The sequence below is a fragment of the Solanum stenotomum genome, chromosome 6, assembly GCF_019186545.1.
Source record: "Solanum stenotomum isolate F172 chromosome 6, ASM1918654v1, whole genome shotgun sequence".
NCBI lineage: Eukaryota > Viridiplantae > Streptophyta > Magnoliopsida > Solanales > Solanaceae > Solanum > Solanum stenotomum.
The window spans coordinates 45,491,954-45,514,040 of NC_064287.1; the positions used below are offsets into that span (position 1 = coordinate 45,491,954).

The following is a 22,087-nucleotide window of genomic DNA, read 5'->3' on the forward strand; positions in this document are numbered from 1 at the left end:
TGGATCAATCATTCACCGGGATATCAAGGTAAAATCTTATTTTACATCCATACTCTGTCTTCCATTTTCTTTAAAAAAAACTCAGTTATGTTTCCTTTTTTTGGTGAAATTTTGCAGCCAGCAAACATTCTTCTATCTGCTAGCTTTGAGGCCAAACTCTCAGACTTTGGTTTGTCAAAATTATTAGCATTGGACACTCATATGCTAGCTCAGAAGTGAGAGGAACCTATGGTTATGTTGATCCTGAGTATCAAAAGAACCGTCACGTTAATTCTTATGGTGATGTCTATAGCTTTGGGATAGTACTGCTACAACTTTTATCTGGACAAAGGGTTATCAACTTGGATTTGAAGAATCCAATGCCTCTAAGTAAAATGGTAAACATATTAACTCCTCCATTTTCTCTTGCATTCCTTTCAAGTTTTTTCTTAACGAGTCTTTTTGAATCATAGGCGAAAAACTTGACTAAAGGTGGGAACATCAAAGAATTTGCTGATCCCAAACTGGAGGGGAAGTTCTCAATGGAGGCATTTGAACTTGTTCTTAAGCTAGCTTTGACTAGCATAGGGCTTAAGCAGCAAAGACCATCCATGGAACAGGTGGTTGTTAAACTTGAAGAGGCTCTCGATTTTTCAACGTCAGTCCATCCTTAGTGCACATTCTCATGTACAATTAACTTTCATTTCATCCTACCCGAGAACTCAAAGGCGAATCTAGAATTTATAGTTAATGGTTCCTATTGAACTCGCTGAAGATCCGCCTCTGCCAAGGTTGTACAATTACTTAAGTTTCCTCTTATACACATTTTGATTTCGATTAGGTGCCTACCAGAAGATGAAACTGAACAATCAAAGATAAAACAAGTAAACTGATTGTATATTTGTACCAACTGATTCAGATAAGATAATGCTTATTATTTATTCGAAGATTACAACGATTGATGTTTACATGAACAACAATTCACATTACCATTAGAAAGTATAGAGATACAAGTAAAACTATACAAAGCTTCATTCAAAAAACCAGAAGCTGCAGCAGTGTAGTGTGACTAGCTCTTAAAAACTTGAGCCGATATCACCAGTAATGGAAAATGACACTAAAGCATCCTACACCATGGTGTATATATACATGTTGGATGCTTGTAAATAATTACCACACATTAATGAATTGATCCTCTATAAAAACTGGAGTGATCAAGCCAGATGAGGTCTTCTCGTTGTACTCGTGCAAGATTCTGATGAGTGTACTAGCTTTCTTGCTTGCTTTTGAGTTGCCTTCAGCCAGGAGGGAATATAACGGTCCCATGAGAGATGAGTTCTTTACTAAAACAGGAACTGCATCTGCTCCACCATTGATACACAAAGCCAGCAACAATGAGACACAGTACTCCTTGGATGCCCTTGAATTGCAAGAACTTAGAACATTGACAATAATAGGCAAAGCTCCAGCATAAAGAACAGCCATTGCTCCGTCTAGCCTTTCAGAAAGCGTTGTTAAAACTGCTAAAGAATCTGTAATGAGATCTTCCCTTTCGAAAGATTTCAACAGATTAACCACCAAGGGGACTAATCCAGCAGCAATCACTCTCCAGTGGTTTTCGGGGCGCATTAGGAGGCCAAAAATGGTGACCAAGGCATTCTTTTTTCCTCTGTCAGTGCCATTTCTTAGCAACTCCAAAAGTGATGGAATGAACTCTGGATTTTCTCCCATCATTTTACGGTACTCTTCTACTGATGTAAGGTAGAATAATGTACCAGCTGCGTGCTGTCGAGCTTCCATCTTTAGCCCTCCTTTCAACACATCAAGTATCAAGAACAAACCTCCATTTCCAACAATTGTGCTTTTGCATTTAGAGTTCTTTGAGAGGTTCAGCAGAGTATCCATTGCATTCTCTTGACAAGAAGAATCCCTTGAAGTAACAAGATTCAGAAGAGGTGGGATTACACCAGCTTCCACCAAACAAGACCTGTTAAAAATGCTTGTTTTAGTGAGCAAACGAATCTCGAAAGCAGCCTTATTTTGCTGTTCCATTGTTCCAGCAACCAGCCTGCCTACTAGAAAACTTGCAAGCAACTTCATAGCCTGCTCATTAGCCACACTGCTTGAACCAACAAATCTTCCAGCATCACGATTTCGCCTACCAGTCTCCACAAATGGAATACCATTCGCAGAGCAATACTGCTTGATTAAAATCTTCAAAGCAAAATTAGGAACCAAATCAATACTTGTTAACCTCTCACCAGTCTTTGGACAAGTGGAGTTTCCAGCTCTGAACCATTTCAGAATCGAAGCCCGATCATACGTGTGACCTGAGGCTATTGTCACTGGATCACTCATGATTTCAAGTGTAATTGGACACCTGAAATCATCAAGATTCAAGAACCTGATGACTTGATCTGCATTAGTACTGCCTCCATTGATTTGTCTGCCTGCTCCATTATCCAATACATCAAACAGAGTTCCCCTGCAGTATATCATGAACCCCATTAAGCTACTAAGGATCCCCATATCTCTCTTCTCCTCAGTATTCCCCTCCAACAACATCTCATTATCCAAGAACTTAACTTCTCTATTACACGCGCTCCAACGTTTAATCCCTAAATAATCAAGAACCCTTTTCAGATCATGTGATTCAGGAACAATTCCATCTTCAAGTTGATCCAAAATCTTCAAAACATTCACTTGCATTCTCCCATCATCCATTTCCACTTCAAACTTCAACTTAACAGCTTGATTCCTCACAAACTCAACCACTTCTTGACCCTCCACAGAAACATCCATTTCCTTCAAAGGAAGAACATCAAGTGCCACAGCAACAGCTCTTGCCAGCATCTGAAACTGGCAAGAGACATCCTCGGATTTTGCTAAAATCCATATTCTTGAATCTTCTCTGCTACAATCATCCAACAAGAAATGAAACTTCTGGAAGATAAAATGAATCTCAGATAAGCTCACAATACTTGAATTAGCAAATCTTGAAACCCCATTTGGGATTTCTTTAAGAACAATGAGAATATCCTCAATTAAACGAATCGAATTCCTAACATTCTTCTTATTTGTATAAAAAGTTCTTGACTTGTATTCACATATTGTTTGGCCTAATTGGATCAAAGATGCAACAAGGCTAGAAAAACACACTGTTTCACTAGGACGAATAGCCGGAAAATTCAAAATCCGGCGAATGAATTCGTTAGATTTGTTGATCATTGAGATAAAAAAAATATCAAGAAAACACAAAGATCAAATCTTAAAAAGTATATATGAACAAAAGGGGAAAAAATGTGTATGGACTTATGTGAACAACTTTTTAGTAGATTTTGTGTATGATATTGTTAAAGTAGTTGGCACTATATATATAAGTTATTAGTTGAAAAAAATGTATGGGGGACACGTGTTAAAAGATAAGTGGTGATTAGTGATCGAACGGTTAAAATTTGTGACAATTATTTTGAGACGGAAAGTTCACTAAGGATATTTTGTGAAGGAGAGTTCGTGGAGACTTTCATAAAATAATAAAAAGCATAGTTATGACTTATGGGAAGAAGGGTACGTGAAGGGACGTAGCCGACACTTTGTAATAAACGTACTAGTGACATTATTGGCATGCAAATAAATAAATAAATTGGTACTTGCTCCGTCCTACGGGCGGAATTAAAATTTTAATTTTATAAATTCTAAATTTTACAATGATGATTTAAGGTGATAATTATTAGATTTTAAATTTAATATTTATACATATTTAATAAATTTATTAATACAAATACATTATTTGAGTAAAATTTATTGAGTTTGGCCGAATTCGTATGCTGTCTAGCTCTGCCCTGTCGCCCTGATATTAGTTGTCCAAAAGCCTCTTTGTTCCTTAAGAAATCATAAATAAACATGTTAGTTTTATTAATTTACCCCCTTAAAAGAAACTTTTGTAGAACTTCACAAATTTGTTTATGCTTTCAAAAAATAAATAAAAACTATAAAGATAAATTGACAAGTAATTAGGGTAACTATTTATTATATGATGGACAACTAATATAAAACGGAAAGCCGTAAACAATTTTTTTGCTTTTAGTCTATGTTTGAAGTTAACTAGTCTTGAAAAGGAAGAAAGAAGGAAAGTGACATAACGAGAGATATTTATTTGGTTTAGATGGAGGTTGATTATTGTCCAATTAATATATTGTGACTCTATGTTATTATAAAATATATAATTAATAAAGGTCCAAATTTGTCTTTATATTTTGCGAAAATGTCTAATTTTGCACTATATTAGAAGTTTGGCTTATCCAATTCCTCAAAGTTATAATTCTAGTTCGAATTTGGTTTTAGTCATCTAAGAAATCAAATATTTTTTTCTTCTTTTCATTATTTTTGTTAACTCGTTTTTTTCCCTTACGAGTTCCATTTACTTATTAAAAAAAGTTCTTTTTTCAATAGTTGAGTTTATAAAGTGTATTAAATTCTTATTGATATCTAGATAGACATTTATAGCGAGTTCTAATTCAAGATGTCCATCCTTGAGTTGATAGCTATTCAATATAAAAACTCGTCAAGGACAGTTACAAATACATAATCTGTTTTTGTTGATATTAGTAACATTATTGATAACTTTTATATTTTGTTCAAATTGTCATAATTATTACTACTTTATTTTATTCAACCGGCTTTGCTATATAAATCAAGGACAATTCGAATCGAAAGTCAAAATAGATCAAGTCTAAAAATAGTATAATACCTAAAATCTCAATATTCTGAGATTGTAGCATAAGTCTGCTCACTAGAATTTTGAACGAATTAAAAGAATTCACTCTGTTAAGATTTAATTAAATCCTAACTTAAGTGAATTTATTGGAGTTCATTAATGATTAAACAGCACTCTTTAAGTGCTTGAAGGGAAACCTTAAAATTTGATCTTGAAACATTATTATATGAGTTGGCTATGCATGTTATGAAATTTAATAGAGGTATGGGAATAAAAACAAGTCAGCAATTACTAGGACAGATAAGAGGCACCGGCAGCATTGAATCACTCAAATGTATAATAATTTTAAGAAATATAGATGTACTATAGTCGATAATGCATCGAAGTTGGAGGAGACTTCGTTTAATGTTATCATGTGATGTGCTGGAACGTACATTCCGACTTCATCTTCGAGGTGTTTTGCTAAAATTATAAGCTCCGCTAATATACCGTTTGATCAACTAATTTATTAATATTATAGAAATATATGATGACATATTTAGTATAATTTTATAAGTGGGGTTTGCGGAAAATAAAGCGTATGCAAATCTTACTTCTACCTTGTGGAGTTAGAGAAGTTGTTTTTGTAGGACATTAAAGTATGTATGAAAATGTCAAGTGATAGTGAAGAAAACCTAGCAACTAATAAGAAATCAGTAAAAACAACAAAATAGTGCAGTAATCGAAACATCATAAACAATAGATGATGATAGATCATTAAAAGCAAGACACTGAGACTAATACTCCGATATACATCACTAAACCTAAACCCATCGAAAATCAAGGCAACACTTCACTACTGACTAATCTTGTGCCCTAATCTGTGACATTCACACCCTCTTATCTAAGTTCATGTCTTTGGTAAACTAAAGTTGTGTCATGTCATGTATAATCACCTCTTGTTAATATTTTTTTCGACGTACTCCAACCTCTCCTCATATCCACTACATCCAACCTCTTGCACCTCTTCAGTAGGACATCTATGCATCTCCTCTTTGCATTTTCAAACTTTTTCATGCATAGATTCCCTCATCTTGTCTACAATGAAAGCCACACCCACCTTGACTCGGATATCCTCATTCCTAATCTTATCACTCCTAGTATGTCCGTACATCAGTCTCAGCATCCTCACTTCCAAAATTTGCATCTTCTGAACATGGAGTTCTTAAATGATCATCATTCCAGCCTATACAACAAAATCAATCTAGTCGTCACTCTATAAAACTTATCTTAAGATAAGCCCGCTCCACCCCACCTGATAGCATTCACAATGATATACGTCCATTAAAGTTGATGGGTTTCAATAGAAAATCAAAAAATATATATCACGAAAGAAGTGTCCAATTTCAAGCTAAGAAAGAAGATTGGGCCAAATGAAGCCCCAATAAGGAGCCCAGAAAAACTGATTTTGTATGCCACATTGAGGCCCAAATGAGTCCAAAAAAGTTGCTTTTGGGCCTGATATGAATGCCAAAGTACTGAAGAATCAAGCCCAAAAAGTTGCTCAAATAGGAAGTGTGATTTTGGAGTAAACAAAGTCGACTATTTTTGTTAGCTAGTTTTGAAAGTATTTTTTTTACTTCCTTCCCTGATTTAAAGTTTTTTAGTTAGATTTTCTATTTATTATTTTCATAAAAGTAAGATTCGAGACTTATGCTATTTGAGATATATATATTTTTTTTATATATATAGGGATACTTTTGTTATTTTCAAAAGATATGATCAAAATATTATTTGAGAGGTTTCTCCTCTTTATACATTTTTGTATGGTGATAATGGATTTATTTTACAAGTTACAAACTTATAAGCACAATATTTTAAGATATAATATTAATTCTTTAAGTTGATAACTTTGATTTCTATTAAATTAAATTAAAGAAGATAATTAGTCTTATACTAATTATTATTTATGATTACTTCAAAATAGGGGTCTAGATCACTTTTGATCTAAGTTTTTGAATTGACTCTATTGATATCATAATTAGTTTAAATCCGCTAATTTTAAATAATAAGATCAATTAGAATTTTTAGCACTTTATCTTGAAATTTGGAGATTTTATTCTCAAATTTATCATATTTGGTAGTTATTTTACTTGTGTTCCTTTGATGCTTGCTAATCTTTTGCTAAACTTGCTTTCTCATGAATAATTTTTTTAATTTTTTTTTATCTAATTATGTGACTTTAGAACTTTAACAACTATAAATATTTCACCAATACATAATTAAACAATCACTACACTAGATTGATTACGCAGTAAAAAATATGATACAAATGAAATTTCTTTAATAAAATTACAACTTTTATATCTTAATAAGTTTAGCACGGTCCTCTTACAACTAATATCTATTTAGAAGAATGAACATATTGGTGTTTAGTTGTTACAAATGTTAACTTGTTTATCGATATAAGTTGTGATGGAATGATTGAGATTCCTCTATCTTTAAATAGAAATCTTATATTTGAACTTTGAGAATAGAAAAACTCTCACCTCAATAACTTTTTTCAGTAATTAGATTCAACCTAAAGCTTTAAAAATCAATAAATTAATATTTCTTAAGCAAGTTATTTTCAAGTTCAACAAAATATGGTCATATTCTTTAATTTTTCTCCCATCAAACTAATACAGATCATTAAGATAGATAACATGAGATCAATGGAACAATACCACTCAATTCCATCCACAATTAAGCCATGAATCTTCAAATTTTTACAACATATTTAATTATTTTTTAAATTTTATTTGTGAGCTTATAATTTATGTATTATGAAGACATGTTCTTGGCTTATACTCTTAATAATACTAATTTGTAAGTGTATCCCATTATTAATTATTCCCTTAATGCAAGCATTTCTTTTCCAAAAATCTCATAAAATCTTTTTACAATCTCATCATTCCTTAAGGTATCCCACAAAATCTTTCTTCAACTCCTTAATTACATGAAATAATTCAATTCAATTAAGTAGTAACTAGTCCAATAATTAGCTCAAACATTACAAGGATCCATTCATAATGAACGAATCAATACACAAGAATTACCTGCATCAAATTTAATCTTTTATGTTTTAATAGTTTAATTTCTTCATTGCTAATTTCTTTTATTATTAATAAATAATTATCCTATAATTTTATTACTTAACACCTCTTAAATAAGAATGACTGTCATTAATAATTTCGTGAATCAAATAACCGGCAGTAATTGTATGAAGAATATTTTTTTTTAGATATAGTGAAAGGAGCAAATCAAACCACGATAGGTAACATAATCAAATACGATGGAATTAATATATGTGACGATCCAGAGAGAATGGAAGAAGCCATTCCTGAGGTGTCACGAAGAGCCTCGAGTATCTACCCGTGTAGAACCGACATATGGTTGGACAATGGACATTCGAAAGAGACTTCACTCAGGGAAGACCGCTTTACCGGTGGAAGCAATCATAATGACCCTCGGGAGCTCAACAGTCAATTTCAAACCGCAAGTCCACCTACTCCAATTAACTTTAGTCAAAGTATCAGTGTTGAAGAAGAAGGAAGCTGACAATTAGAACATGTCAAAGGAACACGTTCAACAAAGTTGACTGACGTGTCTGCAACAAGTGTTGATGAAGAAGGAAGCTGACGATTGAAACATGTCAAAAGAACTGACGAGTTTACAACACTGCTCTAGAATTAGAGTCACACTAGAATTAAACTACTTATATTAATTAGGATTATATTACGACTAGAATTATATTATGATTAGGATTATATTACGATTAGGATTAGATTATTTATAATTGCATTATTATTATTATTATTATTATTATTATTATTATAGTAATAGGTATTGTAGTAGGACTCTAAGTATAGTTAACTTAGAACTTTACAATTCTCTCCCTATATAAGGAGGTTGTAACTCAACATTATTTTCATCAATACAATCCTTGATTTCTCTAATCCTAGACGTGAGATTTCTATGGAACATATGCACATGCTATAAAATAACTTTTTTCTATCAAGTAAGCTGGTGTTTCATATTAAGGTGACGATTCAACTTTTGTGGCCTATAAAAGAAATAAATGGAGGCGTCATAGACAATAACAAACCACAACTTTGGTGTTTTAGCTCTAAGAAATTGAACTTGATCGGTCATAATTCATTTATATTAAATTTCTTTTTATAAATTTTACTGTTAATCAAAATGACAATTTTAATAAATTAATAATAATTACAAAAAACATCATTATACATAAGAAATAATGCAATAATAAAGAATAAGAGAATAGGGAGTTTGTTGGATCAAGTTGGGCTAGTTGGACGCGTTTGTGTCAATTAACAGCTGTTGATTGAAGCAAGAGACAAAAGTAGCAGCAGAATGTATTACGCAAATCTATGATTTCATCTCCAATTGTTCCTCATAGGGGTGGGCATAATTGGAAAAGCAAAAAATGGAATCCAATCGAACTAATTCGGTTTATCGGTTTTTTGATTCGGTGTTATTTTTTCTGAAGTTCGGTTCTTAGATTCGGTGTTCGGTGTAAGGGTCTCAAAACTTCGGTGCATCGAAGAATCGAACTTTTATTTTTAAAAAAATAAAAATGAAAAATATTTTATATATAAATATATATATATGGTCATTCTCTTAACTAAAAAGTAAAGATTCAACTAACAATTAAATCATTCATGAACAAATCAATGTAACAACAATTTGGATGTGACTGCAGTGGCGTAGCTAAATGGTTGTCAAGGTTTCATTAGAAAAAATATCATATATATATATAAGTAAAATGATATACGAAATGATTAAATAACATATTTTGGATACCCTTAACACTATAAGTTGTTATAACCTAGTAATTTTAGATGCTTTGGAATGAGATAGTGCTCACATGTTTGAATCTCACTAATATTATTTCTAAATATCGTTTGTCACATTAAATATATAAACTTTTAATTTAGTATCAAAGAATATTGAACCGAATTCATGACCCCATTAGTCAATAAGTCCAATCTCAATTCCAAAAATAATAGTAATAAAGTAGTACATGAATGTGTCAATAAATATATAGTACTATTCATTAATGCGTTCACCGAACAATCAAAAGTCGTAACTTTTGTTGTAGCATGGCTCCCACTTGAGCTCAATTTGGTCCATGAATACAAATAACGATATCGTGAAATAATAAATATTTCTTTATTTATAATTAAAAATTTTATATATTCAATTAGTAAATATAACATCATCTGTATGACGAATTATTTAATCCCTCAATATGAAATTTTTTGACGTGAATCTAAATTTAGTGAAACGAATATCGAATATTGGAATATGGAAAAAAAGTTTTTGGACCATGAGGGTTCTTTCCAAAAACATGTCTTTCTCTATAGCACATGAGCTTTCTAATCACTGTCCACAAATCAATTAATATTATTTAATTAGATTCTTTAGAAGACAATTACATACAGCTTGCTACAACTAAGCACAATATTGTTTTCATCTCTATTTTTTCGCTCCATAAATAGCCCATTTTTGCCCCCACACATTCTCATTATTACAAACAATAAAATAAAAAATGGAATTTTTTCTTCATGATAGAAAAATTGTATTATCACAATTCTTGATTTTATGCATGATTATTGTTGTCTCATGTCGAGGTCCAGTGTATAAACCTCCAGAAATCGAAAAATTAACCGATCATTTTAGTCGATTATCGGTTAATCAGAGTTATAATGTGTTTTATGGAGGTTCTAATATTCATATGACAAATAATGGATCAAGTGCTGAAATTATTTTAGATAAATCTTCAGGTACACTACAACAATTTCAATTTTTTAATTTTTTTTTTGGTTTAGTTTATAACTTAGATAAAGTATTAATAACTTTTTTTTTTAATTTTGTCACTCCACAGGTTCTGGACTAATCTCCAAAGAGAAATATTACTATGGTTTCTTTAATGCTGCACTAAAATTGCCTGCTCATTTTACATCAGGAGTTGTTGTTGCCTTTTATGTAAGTTTCCATTCATCCCTAATAATTATTGCGGTGTCTGGACCAATTTATACGTCCTTCAATTAATTTGTTCTATCAACACAAGTATATATTGTGTAAGTCTGTCTATCAAGGCGTGGATAAATAGGAAAAAAGTTCATGATTTAATATTTTGCGTCTGATGAATTGTTTTAAACATGAGATTTTCCTGGTTCTCAACTTACATCATGCATGCTCAGTAATTAGTACTCCCTATGTCCCTATTCAAAGTAGGACTTTTGAAATTTGTGATTTAAAAACAAGCTATAAAAGTTTTTGTGGCTATAAATTTTCTCGTAAAGTATAATTTTTTTTCCTTTCCAATTTTCAGATGTCAAATTCAGATGTGTTTCCACACAACCACGATGAAATAGACTTTGAATTGCTTGGGCATGAGAAGAGAAGGGATTGGGTTTTGCAGACAAATCTTTATGGAAATGGAAGTGTTCACACTGGAAGAGAAGAAAAATTCTACCTATGGTTTGATCCAACTTTGGATTTTCATGACTATACCATCCTTTGGAACAATCATCATATAGTGTAAGTCTGTTGTTTCAATTTATTTGTCTGATTTTCAAGACAAAGTCACACGTAGAGGATTATTGACCAAGTTTATTTATTATTGAGAGAGAATAGCCTATGAAATGATCATAACTCGCCTAAATTTGAACTGATTATTGACCTGCTTATTTATTAACCCAGTCCCTTTCGAGGGATTGACATCTCTCCAACTAAGCTACACCCCCATTATGTTTGGAAACTATATATACTTTTATCTACTTGGATTCAAAAGTTGACAATTTTATTGTAAATTTCAACAGATTTCTTGTGGACAATGTGCCAATAAGAGAAGTGGTTCACAACACAGCAATTTCTTCAGTTTACCCATCAAAGCCAATGTCAATTATAGTGACAATATGGGATGGATCAGAATGGGCAACACATGGAGGAAAATACCCTGTAAACTACAATTATGCACCTTTTGTAACAACAATGAAAGGAATAGAATTAGAAGGTTGTATAAAACAACAACAAAATAATACTAATTCTTCTTCAATATTAACTCCTACATGTTCTAAGAGAAGTAGTACATCAAGTTTGGACCCTGTTGATGGAGAAGGATTTATGAAATTATCATCACCACAGATGGCAGGATTGGATTGGGCTAGGAGAAAACATATGTTTTACTCATATTGTCAAGATACTAAGAGATACAAGGTTCTACCACCAGAGTGCAATGCTACATAGTCTATTTGACTAAAAAGAAGATAGTTTGGTGGACGAAGCATACCGTGTTAGCAAGAGCGACTCTTCCTATATAGAGGTGATAGTCTGGTGGATGAAGCATACTGTGTTAGTAAGGACGACTCTTCCTATATAGAGGAACATCTATTTGACCAAATTCTTTCTATGATGTAAAAAAATTGTTGATCTAAGTACCTAACTTGTTCAAGAATCTTAGTTAGTGGTATTCAAACGAATTATATTTTTCGAGTTTGCTAATTGAATTGATATATATGTTAATCGAGTAATAACATATTTTTATTTTGTTTATAATTGTGGTGTTTGGATTAACGTTAAAAATTTCCTCTCTAAGATTTAAGTGTGTCTTACAATAATTAAACTTGATTTTATAAAATATAGGCTATTATTGCATTAATCATACACTCCCTCTGTCCACTTTTAATCGTCATGTTGTGCTTCCCAAAAATCAATTTGTCTAATTTTCAAAGATATATTAGATTACATTAATTCGATATTTTAAATACAAAATTTAGATATTCAAAAACTATACGAAAAATATCGTAAATTGTAATTTTTCTAAAAAAAAAAAACTATGACAATTAAAAGTGGACGGGGAGTATCATTCTCCAAATATTATGAACCATAATGGGCATATCTAAACATTTAAGCTTCAGTACATTTGTTTCCACCAAATACTCTTTATTACCTAGGACTATCTAACTGGAATCAAGCTTACTATATATGATGGAAATAGCAAACTTGTTCATATCATTCTTAGTAGGCGTTTGGCCGTGCGATATCATATCACGATATGGTGTCGTGAGATAAAATCAGCGTTTGGACATGCGATTTTACGCTGATTTCATCTCATGATTCCATATCATGAGAGGTGATACCATATTCTCCAAAAACCATGATATGGAATCACCATGTGATTTCTTTTCATGATTTGAGATATTTTAATACAATAATTGATCCATGAGTTTATATTTTGTTNACACCCCCATTATGTTTGGAAACTATATATACTTTTATCTACTTGGATTCAAAAGTTGACAATTTTATTGTAAATTTCAACAGATTTCTTGTGGACAATGTGCCAATAAGAGAAGTGGTTCACAGCACAGCAATTTCTTCAGTTTACCCATCAAAGCCAATGTCAATTATAGTGACAATATGGGATGGATCAGAATGGGCAACACATGGAGGAAAATACCCTGTAAACTACAATTATGCACCTTTTGTAACAACAATGAAAGGAATAGAATTAGAAGGTTGTATAAAACAACAACAAAATAATACTAATTCTTCTTCAATATTAACTCCTACATGTTCTAAGAGAAGTAGTACATCAAGTTTGGACCCTGTTGATGGAGAAGGATTTATGAAATTATCATCACAACAGATGGCAGGATTGGATTGGGCGAGGAGAAAACATATGTTTTACTCATATTGTCAAGATACTAAGAGATACAAAGTTCTACCACCAGAGTGCAATGCTACATAGTCTATTTGACTAAAAAGAAGATAGTTTGGAGGACAAAGCATACCGTGTTAGCAAGGGCGACTCTACCTATATAGAGGTGATAGTCTGGTGGACTAAGCATATACTGTGTTAGTAAGGACGATTCTTCCTAAAAAAAGGAACATCTATTTGACCAAATTCTTTCTATGATGTAAAAAAATTGTTGATCCGAGTACCTAACTTGTTCAAGAATCTTAGTTAGTGGTATTCAAATGAATTATATTTTTCGAGTTTGCTAATTGAATTATATTACCTAGCCTATCTAACTGGAATCAAGCTAACTATATATGATAGAAATAGCAAACTTGTTCATATCATTCTAGTCAAATGGCTCAAACCACCTGATGGATTCCTCAAATTCAATATGTAGTTAAGGAAATCATAAAGAGTATCTGGCTATGTCATTCTCTAGCCTCTTGAGATCATTTGGTTCGTGGGATAAGCATAATAATTCCAACATAATCCTAGAATTTTTTTATCTCACCATTTGAACTAAAATACTGAGATTATTATCCGATGAAAAAGGTGAGATAAAATATTCTCATCAAATATCATTGCTAATCCCATCACACTAGGGATGGCAAGGGGGTGGGGTGGGTTTAAGGCTATGCAGGGCGGGTTGAAGTGCGAATTACGAATAATTTACAGGATAATACCTACTTCAATCTTAGTGCTTTTGGCAATGAAAATATGATGCATTTCGTAAAAGAGAGCGCCACAGTACGGACTGATGAAAATAAACTGTGCGCCTGAACTAAGACGACAAGAATTGTCAAAGAAAACTCAAGACACAGATTTGAAACATCAAGAAGCCACCAGGAAAGAAGTTTGTGTAGGCCACACAAATCTGAGTCTCCACCATCTTAGTATTGCCGCAAAAAAGATGGACTGCAAAACACAATTAATATGATTCAACCCTAATGCAGGGACCAGAGATTTACATTGTCCGAAATACTTGCAGCCTTATGTTATGACCACCCCGTGACTTGCAGCCTCTAGGTTACTACTATCCAATCTCAGAAATGGATTCACTTGACAAGGAAATCTTATTGAATTGAGTTAGGATTAGAAGGTTCAAGCAAGGGATGTGGATTGAATCCGAGTACGGGACAAAGAGGTGGCCTTCTTCACCTCAGAACAAGCAACAAATAGAATTCCATTTCAAAGAAATGCCAAAGATGTAAAAATGCGGATCAATTATGAGACTGCAAACATAAAACAGAACAAACTGCCTGAGTATAGTAGGAAACTAGAAGCACCTAATAGCCAAACAACTGAGAATGTCATTCATGCAAGGAGGTCATGGCAAAGAGCCAACTATTCTCCTAAACCGAAGATGGTGTGAAGATTTGACCATATACACTCCAAAGGTTGTTAAAGCATGCTAGCGAAAGGTTGAAACAAATGATTGTTATCTAATAGGTACTACTTCATATATTTGTCTGTGTATAATGTTTAACTATTCATACATATATCAAACTCCGCCAAGAGCAGCAAAAGAGTTTTCAAGTTCTTATTTCTTGATAACTGAGTTAACCTACGTTTGCCTTTTCTACTCTGTCTGTGTATAAATAGTAGGGCATGCACTGCTTCTATGTCAAAGAAGCATTTCTATATCCAACTTACTAAAGAAAGAATAAAGCAAGTCATAGTATGAAAAGGGAACCTTTTCTTCACCAAGCACCACAAACATGCATATGGCTAGTGTAGAACAAAAACAGACAAATAATTTACAAGAACCAATAGATAATAAACAACATTTCAATCCCTCATAAGCTAGGGTTCTCTAAGAATTGTATATACTGTTCAGGTCTCATACTACTACTAGAAAACCATTATTTCAAGGCAAATAAGGCTGTTCCATCTCAAACTAATCTGTACATGGTAACTTAAGAGAGCTAAAGAGAATCAAAATAGTGTATTGGGACCATAACAGACTATTTCACAATCCAATTTCGGTAGAACTATTGAATGTCAAATTTTTTGATGTTGCAGGATAATGATAATCTCTATATTTCTTCGCAATGACAGAAGGACAATGTTAATGTCTACAGCTATGTTCTCTATCAGCAAAATGAACTTTATCGAAATCATGTTAGGGTTTATTCAGCAGAAATCAGCAGGATCAAGCAAATGGCACACTGTATAACATAAGTTCTAATTTTGCATTGAAAAAACATATTTCACTGCATACATAACATAAAATCATTCCACTGTAGAACAACTACATTACGGTTAATCAAAATCCAAAACTTACTCAGATAGCGTTAATGGTAAATAGATGATAATAATAATAATCCCTAAACCGAAACCATACTCAAAATTGCATAGCACCAATAGCAATAGAACAGATACCGTAAATTAACGGTAAGATTTCTGGAACCTAGAACGAGCACCACGACCACCAAACTTCTTAGGCTCACAACGTCTAGGATCAGCAACAAGCAAAGTCCTATCGTATCGAATCAGAATATCCTTAATCTCCTTCTTCGTCTGCTCATCAACGTACTTCTGGTAGAAAGCAACAAGAGCCTTTGCAATTGACTGACGAATAGCGTAGATCTGAGAAGTATGACCTCCTCCTTTCACGCGGATTCTCATGTCAACTCCGGCGAATCGTTGACGACCTAGAAGGAGGATTGGCTCGAAAGCTTTGTATCGGAGAATCTCCGGCTGAACAAGCTCGATAGGAACTCCGTTGATTTTGATCAAACCACGACCACGCTTGCAGTGTGTCACCGCCACCGCTGTCTTCTTCCGCCCGAAACATTGCACGGACTCCACTGTCGCCGGTGCCGCCTGCATTTTAGCTGCTTTATTTGGTTTTGCTTACTCTGATGGCCAAACTCGAAAATTTCTCGGAGGTTTTAGCTATGGAGGAATAAAATAGCTTATGTAATATGAGAATTAGGGTTTTGTATTGGGCTCATGGAGTAAATAGGCCCACTGGATGATGTGCTCATTCAAGCTTTTGGGTCCTTGTGGTTAGGACTTAGGGGAAACTCGTTAAAATTGAAGTAATTATAGTATCATTTTGGGAAAATACATAAAATTCCCCTGATCTTGGCAGCAAAACTAATTTTGGCACTTTAACTTTATGAAAAATTATTTACCCCCTAATATACTTTTAAGTGAATTAGAATACACCTAAATTGCTGACATGACAAGTCAAAAAAATAAAAGCATATTTATACAAAAAAAATTAAAGAGAAAAAGAATAAGTGGGTCCCCCATTATTTTCTTTTTAGCCAATAATTTTTTTTTCCTTCATCTTCTTCATACCCTACCACCCCCAGCCCTTAGTACCACGAACCCCAGCCCCACCTCCCGTCCCTTCATCTTCCTCACACCCAATCCACCCTTCCCACCCTCGACCACCACTAGCACCATCCCTTTCTTCTTCTTCGCCCCCCCCCCCCCCCCCCCCCCCCCCCCCCCCCCGCCCCACCCCTTTCTTCTCCTTCCCCCCCCCCCCCCCCACCTCTTTCTCCTTATTTGAAACCTCCATCCCGATCCTATCTATCATTTTCGAACCCCCACTCCCACCCTCTTTCTTTCTCTTCGAACCTCGGTGCCTCACATTTTTCTTCTTCTTTTTTGTTGAACTTTCCATCTTTTTTCTCCTTCTTCAAGATGCCCCCATCCCACCCTCATTTGCTTTCTATCAGTAAAATCCAACAAATGTGATGAACAAAGAAAAAATAGAAAAATCATTGATTTGTTCTTGCTTCAAATTAATATTAGTATTTATGACAATGTTTGAATGTGATGAACTAAGCTCTTTTTAATGAAAATCTACAATTTTTTCACCTCAAATTAAATTTTCAGGTGTTATTATTTGTTTGTTTTGATTATGTGTTTTAAAAGTTGAATGTGTTTTTGTGAGAATGGTTTTGAGATTTTGAATCTCTTTCACCTGAAAATTTGTTCTTTTTTGAGATTATTTTTCTTATAATCATGGATTAATTCTTATTTTTGAGATTATTTTTCACTTTCTAAAATTGTGAATAAATAAAAAGAAACAAAAAAGAATTAAATAATGTTTAATGTGGCGCTGGTGTATCAATGACATGATGCGTGTGGAATGCACTTGCCATTGTGAGACTGGTATTATAATATTAGGGTGTATTTTAATTCACTTGAAAAGAGATTAGGGGGTAAATTAATTACCCGTAAAGTTAAAGAGTCAAGTAAGTTTCGTAGCCAAGTGAATTAAAATATCCATTCAGACCGTGTATGGTAAGAAAAAATGCAGTAAGTAAAAGACTCAAAGAGTTTTTATACTGGTTCGAAACACCGATGTGGTGCCTACTTCTAGTCCCATTGGGTTACAAGCATTTCCTTTAGAACTTGATTAGGGTGTAACAAAGTGTTACAATTGAGAGCCATGTCTGATATGCAAATAATATCTTCTTCTTTGACACAATCTCTACTCGTATAACCTACACTCAGATCTTTCTTTCTCCTTTATATTCAATTGTTCACTCAAGTGTGTACAAAGTTTTATTAAGGATAAAAGAAGATTACAATATAAGCTCAAGTGAAGTGCGTACTTCATAACTAAGGTTGAAGGGGTTTAAATAGATAGACTTATGCTCTAGTAAGGAAAACTCAAGAGTGTTTATCTCAATAAAGGATATTGACAGATTCCTTGATTGAGGCGATTTGCTAAATCATGTCCATATTAGATATGTGCATGATAAAATCACTTGATTATTCTCGACTGACTTTTCTTCCTTCCCTTTGAAGCTTGCTTGATTCTTGGCATGACTGTTGATTATTGATTTTTTCATATCAATCAAGATATGTTTGTCTTTGAAGCTTGCATGATTCTTGGCATAATTGTTGAAACTTGATTTCATCATATCAATCAAGCGAATCTCTTACTCATTGTCTTTCCTTTCTTTGGTTGCTTTAGTGATCAAGACATATCTCTTTTTTCCTTTGTGCTTTACGTTTGGTTCTTTTTGATGTCTTTACCTGCGAAGAGTATGAATAATTGTTTAAGTGTCGTTTATCAAAATCTACTGAATATACGGAGTTAAAAAAATAATGACCGACTTTTTTTTGTTATATATAAATGAGAGAAAATAATTACTCTCTCCGTTCATTTTTACTTGTGCATGATATTACAAATAAATGTCCAACAATACTTGTCTAATTTAGATGAGTTATTTACCCATTCGTGTCCATTTTACCTTTGCTATTATATTCTATTCAATATCTAATACATTTCTCAGAACATTAATATTACCCTTATTATTTATTATTTCTTAAGGTATGTACCATGTCAACAACAAACAACCATAGTTATTAAGTTGAGAACTTTGAGTTTCGGGATCTTATTTTGAAGCTTTCATTGAAGCTTTTCATTGGGATTTCACATTTGGAAGTGAAGTTGTCTTCTCCTCGTATCTTAGCTTCACTGCCCAGAAAGAGGTAAAAAAATTGTCCCTAGCTTTGTCTAGTTTGATTTTAGTTGTCCTGTGCTTGCCGTTTATGTTTTCTTAGTTATGTCTCAGCATTCTTCATATTAAAATTGGGTGAAATTGATGACTGTTTTACCTAAATTTCTCCGTTTAGGTTGAAATTAGGCTGTTTGTTTGTTCACTAAATATCAATGCATTTCAGTCTATTGAGTTTGTTTATATTCTCGTCATTTATCTGGCAGTGTTCATAAAGTTGGTTAAGCCTTGATTTAATATGTCTTTGTTTAATCTTGTTTTGGATCGTTGTATTTGACTTTCTTAGCTCGTTATCTCCTTTAGTTTATGATGTGTTTGAGGTCCTTTTCTTATATGTTTAAATTTCAACTGTTGTTAATCCACCTTTGTCCAAAGTTTTTTATGCTCAGTATATCTTAATAGGTTGTCTCAAATATTATGTTTATTTAAGCTTTGGTTCAACTGTTCTTCACTCATTCTGATGCATGTTTCTTCACATTTTTTATTTTTTAAGAGTCATTTGGTCAAGTTCTGCTTTGAATATCTATTGTCGGAGTCTTGTCATGTCCTTACCATTTGCTTGGAGTCTTATTTTCTCACTAGATACATACCCTGTGTCAGCACGTGCCCAATATATATTACTTTTTCTGTTTTAATTTATTTATGTGATATATGTGAAATTTGAAGTTAATCAATTTCTTAACATGTTTTTATATATTAGAGTCAATCAATTTATATATATATATATATATATATATAGAGAGAGAGAGAGAGAGAGAGAGATTTTAAGTTGCTAATTATTGTGATATATAGTATTTTTTTCGTAATTTTCATATAAAATATATTACTCCTTTTGTGTTGATCATGTGATACAAATGAAGTTTCAAAAGTCAATCATTTTTTTATATAATTTTTTTTTGATATTTAAGTTATCAATTATTGTGATTTACAATATATTTTATGTATTTTATATAATATTTCTGTCTCTTTATCCCAATTTATGTGGTATAGATGAAATTTTGAGAGTTAACAAAATCTTTTATATATTTTCAAATATTTTGAAGCTATTAATTATTATGATTTATAATATTTTTTACATAATTTTTTAATATATATAGAGTGATAAAAGACAAATTTTAAAAAAAGAAAACTTTAAATTGCCAAATTACCCCCGACTACAAGCATGCATGTTGAAACTTGAGAAGTTATTCAAAATTATATATGATTTTCAAAAATATTTTAAGTTATTAATTACTGTGATTTATAATTTTTTAAGTGATTTTGAAGTAATATATATTATTTTGTTCTCCCAATTTATGCGGCATAGATATAATTTCAAAAGTAATCATTTTTATGTCTTTTAAATATTTTAAATTGTTAATTATTGTAATTTGTAGTAGCTTTTACGTAGTTTTTAAATAATTTTTGTTACTTCTCATGTCCCAATTTATGTGGTATTGATATAATTTTGAGAGTCAGCCAATTTTGTTTATGCCTTTTAAATTTCTAAGTTGTTAATTATTGTGATTTATAATACTTTTTACGTCATTGTCAAATAATACATGTCATTTCCTCTAACCCATTTTATGTGTCACTCATAGAATTTTGAAAGTCAAATGATTTTTTTATATTACTTTTAAATATTTTAACTTATTAATTATTATGATTTAAAGTATTATTACTGTAATTTTCAAATATATAACAGGCAAAAAAAGAAATGTAAGACAAAATTAAAAGGAAAAAAGTGCGGAATTAATGGTCAATTAATATGATGCAAATGAAATTTGAAGAGGCAACTAAGTGTCGATAATTTTTTAATACTATTTTTAAATATCAATAATGAACAATCATATTATCATTTAAATTTAGCCTTAGTAATGAAATATGAAATATGAAATATTAAATTTTATTCTACATGATCTCAAACACAATAACAAAGAAAGCCTAAAATAACTATAAATGAATACTCCCTCCGTCCCTTTTTAGTTGTCCACTTTAGAAATGGCACACAGATTAAAGCAACAATGATTAGCACAGTGAAGTTACAATTTTACCCTTATGACAACTTTTCACTTCAAAATTACAACCACTTATTTGAATTAAAGTGAAATAAATTGGAGGGAAACAACATACAGTTTTACAATTTTCAAGAAGTGTAAATAAGGGTATAATAGGAAAAAATTTGTTGTCCTTTCTTGATTTATCAAAATGGACAACTAAATAGGGACAACTAAAAAAGGAAATATGGACAAGTAAATAGGGACGGAGGGAGTACTAAATATGTCTACCAAAAAAAAAGAATACTAAATATTATTGATGGGACGTGTGGGTCTGAGTAAGTGCTAACATCAGCACGTTTATGCCTTCAAGGCATTGAAAAAAGCCTGACATTTCAATATATTTACCAATATGTATTAGTGAATTTATTGTAAAAAGGTACAAAAGAAGGGGCAAATAAAACGTTGAAAAAGTACTGCATTATCAACAAAAGGACACAATAGGAATTAGAGGGAAAAAAATAATCATGAAACGCACAATTCCCAAAGCATATTGTATAAGCATTCACAACAAAGTGTAAAGCACAATTAGATAGTAACTTACCAAAGTACCCTTGTGCAGGAAGCAAGCATGTTGACGAACAACTGCTTCATAAACTCTTTTATATATTAGTAACTAGATACGGGACCCCATGCCAGCATGGAGCCCAATATATGTTACTGTTTCTGTTTTAATTTATGTGGTACATATGAAATTTGAAGTTAATCAATTTTTTAGTATGTTTTTATATATTTTAAGTTGCTAATTATTTGTATTTAGAGTATGTTTTACGTAAATATATTAGAAATCACAATAATTAACAAGTTAATATAAAAAAAACTTATAAAAAATTCATTGACTTTTGAAATTTCATTTGTATCACATAAATCAGGACCGAGTAATATATATGAAAATTACATAAAACGTACTATAACTCACAATAATTAGCAACTTAAAATATCTATATCTCTATATTTCTCCCAATTGATGCGGTATAGATGAAATTTTGAAAGTTAACAAAAACTTTTTATATGTTTTGAAATATTTTAAGCTATTAATTATTATGATTTATAATACTTTTTACATAAAAAA

At 32.1% G+C, this 22,087-nt stretch overlaps 4 protein-coding genes across 5 annotated transcripts in view; 2 read left to right on the forward strand and 2 right to left on the reverse strand.

The window, feature by feature from the left end:
- The window catches only part of LOC125867017 (suppressor of mec-8 and unc-52 protein homolog 2), a 460,057-nt gene that overhangs the window by 344,527 nt on the left and 93,443 nt on the right, over nt 1-22,087 (forward strand). The gene's annotated exons all lie outside the window — the stretch shown is intronic.
- Nucleotides 995-3,319, reverse strand: LOC125867007 (U-box domain-containing protein 19-like). The gene has a single exon (XM_049547418.1). It carries the CDS (start codon nt 3,205-3,207, stop codon nt 1,150-1,152), a length of 2,058 nt encoding a protein of 685 aa, XP_049403375.1. The 5' UTR covers nt 3,208-3,319; the 3' UTR covers nt 995-1,149.
- LOC125867035 (probable xyloglucan endotransglucosylase/hydrolase protein 33) lies at nt 10,258-13,731 on the forward strand. Of its 2 annotated transcripts, XM_049547457.1 has the most exons (5): nt 10,258-10,524; nt 10,626-10,726; nt 11,076-11,284; nt 13,070-13,572; nt 13,634-13,731. In XM_049547457.1, the coding sequence occupies exons 1-4, from the start codon at nt 10,290-10,292 to the stop codon at nt 13,494-13,496; spliced, it is 972 nt and encodes a 323-aa protein (XP_049403414.1). In that variant the 5' UTR covers nt 10,258-10,289; the 3' UTR covers nt 13,497-13,572; nt 13,634-13,731. The 2 variants fall into 2 exon arrangements, with proteins under 2 accessions (XP_049403414.1, XP_049403412.1); XM_049547455.1 differs by lacking the exons at nt 13,070-13,572; nt 13,634-13,731 and adding an exon at nt 11,566-12,042 and having other exon boundaries at nt 10,261-10,524.
- Nucleotides 15,798-16,389, reverse strand: LOC125867047 (40S ribosomal protein S16). Its single transcript, XM_049547469.1, has one exon. The coding sequence runs from the start codon at nt 16,317-16,319 to the stop codon at nt 15,876-15,878; it is 444 nt and encodes a 147-aa protein (XP_049403426.1). The 5' UTR covers nt 16,320-16,389; the 3' UTR covers nt 15,798-15,875.

What these genes read in the sequence shown, in the direction of transcription:
- LOC125867007 (XM_049547418.1), bottom strand. Translation starts at nt 3,207, where the DNA reads ATGATCAACAAATCTAACGAATTCATTCGCCGGATTTTGAATTTTCCG.
- LOC125867035 (XM_049547457.1), top strand. Translation starts at nt 10,290, where the DNA reads ATGGAATTTTTTCTTCATGATAGAAAAATTGTATTATCACAATTCTTG. An exon ending in TATTTTAGATAAATCTTCAG is followed by an intron (nt 10,525 to 10,625) that starts GTACACTACAAC and finishes GTCACTCCACAG; the next exon opens with GTTCTGGACTAATCTCCAAA. An exon ending in GAGTTGTTGTTGCCTTTTAT is followed by an intron (nt 10,727 to 11,075) that starts GTAAGTTTCCAT and finishes TCCAATTTTCAG; the next exon opens with ATGTCAAATTCAGATGTGTT.
- LOC125867047 (XM_049547469.1), bottom strand. Translation starts at nt 16,319, where the DNA reads ATGCAGGCGGCACCGGCGACAGTGGAGTCCGTGCAATGTTTCGGGCGG.